The sequence below is a fragment of the Strongylocentrotus purpuratus genome, unplaced genomic scaffold (assembly GCF_000002235.5).
Source record: "Strongylocentrotus purpuratus isolate Spur 01 unplaced genomic scaffold, Spur_5.0 spur5_scaffold_6, whole genome shotgun sequence".
NCBI classification, from domain to species: domain Eukaryota; kingdom Metazoa; phylum Echinodermata; class Echinoidea; order Camarodonta; family Strongylocentrotidae; genus Strongylocentrotus; species Strongylocentrotus purpuratus.
In genome coordinates, this window is record NW_022145612.1 from 16,530,630 (window position 1) to 16,540,922 (window position 10,293).

Below are 10,293 nucleotides of genomic sequence, written 5' to 3' on the forward strand. Positions count from 1 at the left end.
TATCTCCGTTTTCATGAAAAGAAATATGAAATGATGACTGGTGAAATATCATATTAATCCTGAGATTATCTTTGTTCTTCTCACACAGTGACCGTACCATCTACGGGTACTCCAGCTTCCAACCCTCCAACGGCATCGATGTCTTCACCATCATCAACCCCCTCACCGACAGAACCTGGTAAAAGAAGATTGATTATTCCTGATATACAATTAAATCAATTTGGTATAATGATGATGATGATGATGGTGATGATAATGATTGTGATAATAATGATATAATAATAATGATAATATTATTATTATTATTAATATACTAATTATGATGGTAATAATAATTATGATGATCATGTTACTACTACTAAAATAATGATAAATAAGATATGATAATAATAATAATCATAACGATAATGATACCAAAATGATAATACTAGTGATGATATACATTAATCATTATAATAATCATGATGAAATTCATTAAACAAGTGATAATACTAATGAAGATGTTTATTGTTCTGCCTGACTGCTATGAATGCATGTATGTTGCATGTAAGTAAGCAACCAAGTGACTGACGGCTATAAGTCCTCTCCGATGGACGCAGTAACGGGAATTAATACCTTACCAAAGGACATGAGCGTATTGAATTAGATTCGAACCTTGGACCTCTGGTATACGAGACACCCGCTCTACCACGGAGTCATTGTTCCTTAAGCTTTTGAACCCAATTTTTGTATAATTGTGTAAATAAAGTAAGATATTAACAATAATTTAATATTTTTGTTCAAATTCAAGATCAAGTACAAGTTCAAGTTCGAGCTTTATTTCCATTTTACAAAGTAAATTACAATTTTCTTTTACAAAGTATACACAAGTAATTATGCAAGTGTACATGTTTTTTTTATCTTTGCTAAACAAAACAAAATATTTATATAATTCTTAATCAAGTTACAAGGAATTAAAGGATAATCTTTAGTGTATGTTCGTTTTCATAAAAAGAAATACGAAATTATGAATTCTGAAACATCATATTAATCCTGAGATTGTCTTTGTTCTTCTCACGCAGTGACCGTACCATCTACCGGTACTTCAGCTTCTAACCCTGAAACAGAATCGATGTCTACATCATCATTATCCTCAACCCCCTCACCGACAGGATCTGGTAAAAGATTATTGATCAATCCTACAATTAATTCAATTTGGTATGAAATTGATGATGATGATGATGATAATAATGATAACAATGAAAATGTTGATGATATTATATAGTATTAATGACTGCTTTGAGAGAAATAGTTGTTTTTATACGCTCAAGGGAAGGTTAAAATTGTGCTATTGCCCCGAGGCGTGCCGAGGGCAATAGCCCAATTGTAACCTTCCCGAGAGCGTATAAAAACAACTATTTCTTGAATATTAAAGCAGTCATTAATACTTTTATATGCCAAAAACAAAAGAGTCAACTAATGACACCACCTTGGCCTTTCTCTAGTTTATCTGCACGGTTGTTTTTTTATGAGTGTATCTTTGAGAGTAGACTAGATTTAGATTCTAGTCTAAGCAAGATATTTTTACAATTTTGGGGGTGGGCCGGCCCTGTGGGGAATAGAGAGAAGAACTTGCGCTTTCATATGACACCTCACTTATTGAGTATCACCTTCAGGATCACAACAGATAAAGGTTTGAATCTCGAATTGAAAAAAAAACTTGACTTTTTTTGCATGGTCCCGCAATGCACGTAGACTGCATAGAGACTGCATTGCGTGTAATCTCTATGGGAAGAATACAGCACACAACATCGGGTGCGCGATCAGACACCCTGACAACTGGTACTCTATTTTTAGCAACTAAACGAACATGTTTATGGATAATTTCACGTACCTTTTTTGTTGTTCTTGCTGTCAGCGAGTCTTGCATTTGATAAGTTGAAATATTGGGACAGTTTCTTTAGCCATTTTTGTCTTGTTTGGAATTGTCTTATCTTGTATGAAAATACCGACCAATTCTTCGCACACGTACGGTATCCTCGATCGCTCAAACCATTTTTTAACATGTAAACCTATGGGGTAACCATGGAGACTGAACTATTTTAGAACTGTTTTAACCATGGTTACTGGGAATTTTACAGAAATAGTTAAAGTTTATGAATGCAATTTCGACCAATCAGATGGCTGGATTTCTTAAGTGAGGTATATAAATAATAATATTAATACTAATGATGATGGTAATAATACTAATGATGATCATGTTACTACTACTATAATACTTTTAATATCACTACTTTTACTAATGCTACTACTAATACTAATGATGATATCAAAATAATGATAATAAGACATGATAATGATAATAATAATTAAAATAATTATAACAACAACAACAACAATAATAATAACAATAATCATGATAATCATAACGATAATGATAACGAAATGATAATACTAGTGATGATATACATAATAATAATAATAATCATGATGAAATTCATAAAAAAGTGATAATACTCATTATGATGTTGATTGTTCTACCTGATTGCTATGAATGCATGTATGCTGAATGTAAGTAAGCAACCATGTGACTGAAGGCTGTAAGTTCCCTCCGATGGACGCGGTAATGGGAATCGATACCTTACCAAAAGACATGAGTGTATTGACTTAGATTCGAACCCGGGACCTCTGGTATACGAGACAACCGCTCTACTACGGAGCCATCGTTAATTAATTAATAATAATAATAATAATATTTAATTTTTATATAGCACTTAATAAAAATGTCTCTAAGCGCTTTACAAATATACTATTACCCCGGTTATTGGATTCAGTGCTTTTGAACCCTATTTTTGTATAATTGTGTACACAAAGTAAAATAAAATAATTTAATAATTTAGTTCAAGGTTTAAGTTACAGTTCGAGCTTTATTTCCATTTTACCAAGTAAATTACAAAAAACATTTTACAAAGTATACAAAAGTAATTATACAAGTGTACATGTTTTCTTTTCTTTGCTAAACAAAAACAAATATATCATTCTTAATCAAGTTACAAGGAATTATAGGATAATCTTTAGTGTATGTCCGTTTTCATAAAAAGAAATACGAAATTATGAATTCTGAAACATCATATTAATCCTGAGATCGTCTTTGCTCTTCTCACGCAGTGACAGTACCATCTACCGGTACTTCAGCTTCTAACCCTCAAACAGAATCGATGTCTACATCATCATTATCCTCAACCCCCTCACCGACAGGATCTGGTAAAAGATTATTGATCAATCCTGATATATACAATTAATTCAATTGGTATGCTAATGATGATGATGATGATGATGATGATGATAATGATGATAGTGATAACAACAGTATACAAATGATGCACAGGTTTGAGTGCGTCGGTAGGGATTGTGTGAACAAGGTACCTTTGAATGGTTTTAGACCAAATTCAAAGGTACCGCGTACACACAACTCCACCGACCCACGAATTAAACCTGTGCATCATCTGTTTTATAAGATGGGGCCCCAAAAATGGTCAGAAATACAAAATTTTGTTATTTTACAGATTTACCGCATGCATGGCAAAATCATGCTCTGGTAATTACCGGACGCATGATCATGAAATTAAAAAAAAAAATAATAATAATTGTCAGTGCACATTAAACTGTAAACAGATTATAATTATCAAAAAACACGAAAAACAAATCATTATCATCAACAAAATCATTAAAAAAAAAAATTTATTAAAACAAAATTATTAAAAAAAGAGAAAACAAAAAGAGAATTATTAAAAAAAAAAGAGGATATCGATGGTATCGCGTGCATCCAGTAAAAATAATTACAGTTTTTTTTTCTCTTTACCTCTTCAGAGGGACTTTATTGTTCCATTTCAAAATACATGTATATTATTTACAAAACAAGTAAAATGAAACATGAATTATATACAAGATCAACATAATATCTTAAAATTATCATTTTAAAATTTCTAATACTTTCTTAACTTCCTCAATATCGAAGTATTTTATATTTTCTTTGTATTTCAAATAACATTTTAATGATGAAATAAAATTATTTATTAACCTCTTTGGATTGGTTGGTACTTCTCCAAAGATCCGCTTTACGTAGTCTTTGTATATAACCAGTTGAGCATAATTTATCCAAAAATTAAGTAAAGTAAACTTTCGGTTATCTATTTTATATCCAATCAATAACATTTTCATATCAATTTCAATTTCTATTTTAAAAATGAAATATATAATTCTTGAGATAATTTTCCAGAAAACTCTTAATTTCTTGCAACGAAATATAAAATGTTCAATAGTTTCTTTTGCACGACAAATTTCACATTCGTTAGATTGTACGATTTTCCATATAAAGAGATTGTCTTTAGATGTCAATATTCTATGAATTAATTATAAATTATATTGTTTGATCTTATTGTCTCTTATGTTATTAAATTTGAACTGAAATACATCTTTCCATACAAATGTTTCTGGTAGGCCTAAAATATTTTGCCAAAAATTGAAACCATTTTTTTCTTTTTTTCTTTTCTAGCATTAAAATATAATAACTTTTCGCCGTAGTAAATTCAACGTTTATAACATCTAAAGTTGTCTCAATGTAAAAAATAATTACATGGTAATTGACCAATCAAATTGCAGGGATTCTTCTACCCATCTTATAATACGAATAATGATATCCAATATACACAAACCTTTGTGAAGTGCTTTTCACATTGTGATTTTTAGCTAGAGATTCATCTGTAGGTCTACTATTTTGACGATCCTTAACAATCACGATACGCGATCATTCTTTATAATCATCTTTTCCTAATTATTTTTAGTCATATTTTTTCACTAATTCAGACATAGTATGTAATTATGTTGAAAAATAACAGCAAATGAACAAAGTGTAACGTTTCAAAGTTTAAGTTCAAAGCTATTTTTCTCTTAATTGCAATTCATTTATTTTTCACCTGTGACATCGAACAGCCTGGTCTGCACGAATGACTTTAACATAATTTACTGCTTAACATTCATAATCTTTTAGCGAAAGAATGTACAGTGCCAATGGATGTAGCTGACTCGACCTGTGATAGGAGCGTCTCACAAAGGACAAAGTGTAGCTTCAAATGCAGTGAAACCGGTGACGATGTTCGTACGGTCACGTGTGAAGCTATGGGATCATGGAATAAGGGACTTCCTAGATGTGGAAGTAAGAATTTCAAGTTCAAAGTTATCTCTTTTATTCAATTCATTTATTTTCTACTTGTGGGATGGAACACTCTGGATATCAATGTCGTTCATATGAATTTTGACAATTCAAATACACGTATATATAACATATTTAAAGAAATAACCTATACAACAGCTTTGGCAAGTCTCGTGGAAACAAATACAATGCGAAAGGAAACGTCCTAACCAAGGGACTATGTACTTGACGATTAATGCCTTATGGTTTATTTGATGGTTTCGAGCCTGGGAGCTCTTTGTTAGGTGACTCCTTCACTGTCAGATTACCACGTACTCATCGATATAATTATCTCACTCTTTCAAATAACATTATCTGTCAAATGAAATTAAGGAGAATTTTATTTTTTAAAATACAGAATGATAATGATATAGTCATAATAATTGTTTAGATACCCGATGTAAATCAGTTATTTGTTATTTACGGTAGTTTAACAAAATAAACGAACAGAAATTAAATTTTATTTGGGTGCAAGTTATATGGCTGGGATATGTCTCATCAATATGAATTTACCCTAGATAATTGTGAAGCAGGGGTATGTCTATTGTGAAATTGAATATTGGAATTACATTTATCCCAAATTTTGAACAGGTTTAGGCTTAAATGCCACCATGAACATGACCATGAACATGACCATGAACATGAACGCGAACATGACCATGAACATGACCGCACGAAGAAAAAGACGCGAAACTTTGCCCTTGGACAAGCAAGATGTTCTAACAGTTCAAGAAACGGTAAGATACTCATGGCACACCAAAGCCTTCTCAGTTGGAATTATATAAGAAAGTTCATTGTCCGGAACATCCCAGTAGACCGACAGCCCACGATACCGACAGCCCACGAGACCGACAGCCCACGAGATCTACATCACACGAGACCGACAGCACACGAGATCGACAATGTCAGTTAAGTGAATTCTTCACTAAGTTGTCTGTCTCGTTGGCTGTAGGGTCTAGAGGGCCTTCTGACTATTTTGTAGAAGGGGCACTAGACCGACATTTTGATTATGGAAATCGCTTTGGTAAACTTCCTAAAAGACAATGCATGTGAAATATGATAATTTAGTTTTTCATAATTCAACATAATTTTCATAACATAATTTAATACGATGTAATTACATTGTACGCGTCTTTTTTCTTTCTTTTCCCATCCAACACGTGAATTGTGTCAGTTTGAATCGGTAATACTCGGGATTCCTACAACATATTTTGTTATTGTGACAACCATCAACGCTCAGAGTTTGTCAAACGGCGAGATGCAAATAAACTTACTCATAGGCGTCATGTACATGTCAGAAGTAACTGTTGAACGTTTGATAGAACAGATCAAAGTAGCTCTTCTTCTAGAAGTGGATGAATTCAGCGTTGTTTCAGTTGGTGTAACAGGTAGGGAGCATAAGCCTACATTATTTTTTATTTCTAAGTCTGTGTATAATGCTTTTGATGTACTTTCTAGCAAAACTTTGCTTTTCATTGTTCCTGTGAGAATGCTGCATGCTCATTCCTGTTTGGATGAATTATTACCATCAATAATTCTGGTTATCCTACCATTAAAGAGTAAGATCTACATTAAAAATTCAGACCCAGGTACAACAAAACATATTCAGTTAATTAACCTATATTTATATTCTTATAATTCCTTTTTTTCCTTTCATTTAATACAAAAAAACGATAATGCCGTGAATGGCAAGATACTGTTAAAGGGGGACAGCTTGAAGACAAGCCCCACATCCTTTTTCAGAATATCCGTACACAAATTGCAAAAGTGTATGTACGTCGTAAACCGCAACATTTGATTTTGATTTCGTTTCCACACGATTCATTCAAACTGAATATCAGATTAATCAATCAAAACGCACTGATATGTTAGTTGTTTCACAGTTATTGTATGCGGTATATAGGCCTAAATATATGTCGGCATGTTAATTCCTCACAGATCTGGACGCACTCTGTTCCCCGACGCCCTGCACGAACAACGGCGAGTGCCAGGTTGACTATAACACCTTTGATTTCACTTGCGTGTAAGTCTTTTTATTTATGTGTTTCTCTAATTATGATTAAATTCAAACCCAGCAAAGACATAGCGTTATCGGGAAGTATTTAAAAAAAAAAAAAATTTAGTAAATTTCCATTGCCACGAGTGCCTAATAACAAAGAAGTTGTAGGTATGCATAATTACGCATAACCCTCTTTTGGTCTTGATCGGTTACATGACAGCCTCTTTATCACCTATAAGGAGTAATTTAATACTCCAAGTCCTGAGATAAAGTTAAAGATTTTGTTTAAAGTAATACAAAGTTTTGGTAAATTTTGAAAATTGGCTGGATATTGATTCCTTACAATTTTGATATATTTGGATGCCCCTTCGGATGTATTATAAACACTAAAAAAAATAGCCCGTAAAACACTTCTGATTTCGAGATTTAATGAATATCAAAATTTCAAACAGCGCCTACGGCAATACAATGATAGCTGCGACCATGAAAATCTCAGAATATGCAGTTGTGATATATAAATTCCAAACGGGGATAGCAATCGGTCGATTTTAGACAAGAAACATTGTTTTATAGCTATATCAATACCTTGACCTTGAGAGGGAGCTATACAACATAAAGAGCTTATTATTTAAATTTTCATCACATTAGACTCGATTTCAACCGCGACAACGATCACTGAATATTGGAGGATATTATGCTTCAAATATGTTAATTTTAACCAAATTCAAGACCCTATACCAAAACTTTGTATTACCTTTAAACGTACCTATTTAGAAAAAGAATGTGGCGCATAAAGAATTAACGTCCAAGGAACGTTCTGTGTTCCTGGGGGGGGGGGGGGGGGGGGTTATAACGACATCTTTCCCATATTGATTTTCCTCAATTTGCCATGATTGTATTAAGGAATAATTACATTTCGTCCAAAATAATAAAAACATTTATTCGTATTTTCGGACATCCAATTAATATTGAGAGTAAAAGACAAATCAAATAAAGGTATGTTTGAGCTCAGAAATGTTTCGGGGGATTGTAATATTCATTAATGTCATAAAACTTTATCAAATGAAATATGTATAAACAAAACTAGATTAATCTGAAATCAAGTAAGAATGGTTAATAAATATACTTTTTTTAATGGAGTTTTCAAAGGGAATCGACAATGCAATATAAATACTTTATACTTAATTCAAATGGCAATATCTTAAATCTGTTATGTCGATTGTGAGTGCGATAAAATTTGCTTGGATTTTGTTAATCATTTAACCATACAAATTACAAGCTGACTGTTTCAACAGTATCTAAGCAATCTTCCTTCTATATTACATTAGAGTGCTTTTAAATTGCGTTTATGCTACTGTGTAAATATAATTTGAATGCTTTGCCAAACGTGACAAAATGACTGGAAGAAAATAGATCATACTTTAAAATTTGAAATCATGCGGTGTAAAACTTAATCTTGCGAATGATCTTCCTTTTCAGCTGCGCCAGTGGATACTCCGGGCCTCAATGCTCTAACTCTTCTAACGTCGTACTCCTTGCTATCCTAGTCCCTATCACGATTCTCATTCTCCTCTTCATCATCTTCTTCGTCGTCCTCGTCGTTTACTATCGTGTTCGTCTCCACAAACTGGAAGGGTATAAAAAGAGACCATTTCATTACGACATGAACGCTCGTCGATATGAAGATGGCATGCAGCAGCTGTACTTCATAGAAGATAGGAGACACCAACATCACGACACAGAGACCTTCAAGAACAGCGCTATGGGCCTTCGATTCAGTAAAGAAATCAATGTAAGTAGTCATTCCTAAACTAGCAAATCAGAAACGGTTCAGTTATCATATATCATACTAACCTCTGTAGTGCTAGTTTTGTATTTTCTGTACATTATTAATATTTCCATTAGTTAGCTTTGGGAGTTGCAAGTGCCTTGTTCTATTTTGAGATGGATAATGCAATATCACATGTGGGCAAAACACGTTGTCAAAGGATTAATAGGAACCGAGCAAGGATCGAACCCAGGATATCTCAAATGACAATACAGAGGCTTTGTCAATATACCTCAGTGAATTCACTTCTATCGATTTCCAAAACTAGAACAGCAATTGAAGTTATCTTGCAATGTTAGACTTCTACTTCTGATTTGTACGCTTAAATTTACAGGCTCGTATGCAAGTGAGATCTCAACAGATGGAATTACATGGGCATCACCCATCAGCATCCCAACATGATCCAACAGGTAGGCATCGAGGTCGAACGGACCCGATACAGAGTGGACGAAGCCTTCACGACCGACCAGTGACAGGCGACCAAGGATTCCAGGGACATCGCTCAAACGGTATGCGCAGTCGGGGCAATCCTTCCCTGAGTCACGAGACGGGCAGCAGCAACAGCGTAGTCTACAACAAGGCGGCCAGAAGGAGTGTGAATGATAGGAACATGGTTTTTGTAGGCAGATCCAGAAACGGGAGTATGCCGTCTGATGTGCACGTAGCTAACGGTTTTAACGACACACGTCTTTAAAACAGGGTTCTGTACAAGCCCATCAAATCAATATCCCTACCCAAATTATATCACAGGAGAGACCTTTCGGATTGATTGCAAAATTCCTAAATCCGGCTGTAACTTTCTTGGATAGTTGTATGATTTTTATTCATGTACTTAGGAATGCGCTGAACAATACTGGAAACCTTTCATTTTTAATTGAGGTTTTGTACTAAAAATTATATTTATACCCGCCTTTTAATTAAACCTAGATATTCGCAATTGTTTCTTTTTTTAAAGATTATGTTCATCATATATACACTGTTGGTCATAATGTTGGAATATTTATTTTTACCCCAGTTTAGGGAAGGATTTTTAAGAATTATTTATTTCTAATAGATCTAGATAATGGCATACATTCTCAGATTTTATTGAATATTAATATGCGAGTGTTTGCTTTGTGTGACTGCTTAATCATATGTGTGCTACTATGCTAATCAGCTAAGGGACCTACGTCCTTAAGTCATAATTGACAGTAATGAGGATTAATGCCTCACAAAAGGGCACTAATATATAGCTGA

General features: G+C 33.5%; 1 protein-coding gene across 1 annotated transcript; it reads left to right on the forward strand.

Moving 5' to 3' along the window:
- The first annotated feature begins 5,049 nt into the window (after positions 1-5,049).
- LOC115919457 lies at positions 5,050-10,026 on the forward strand. The gene is made up of 6 exons (XM_030973316.1): positions 5,050-5,194; positions 5,822-5,967; positions 6,471-6,618; positions 7,169-7,253; positions 8,709-9,021; positions 9,392-10,026. The coding sequence occupies exons 1-6, from the start codon at positions 5,050-5,052 to the stop codon at positions 9,749-9,751; spliced, it is 1,197 nt and encodes a 398-aa protein (XP_030829176.1). The 3' UTR covers positions 9,752-10,026.
- Positions 10,027-10,293: the final 267 nt, after the last annotated feature.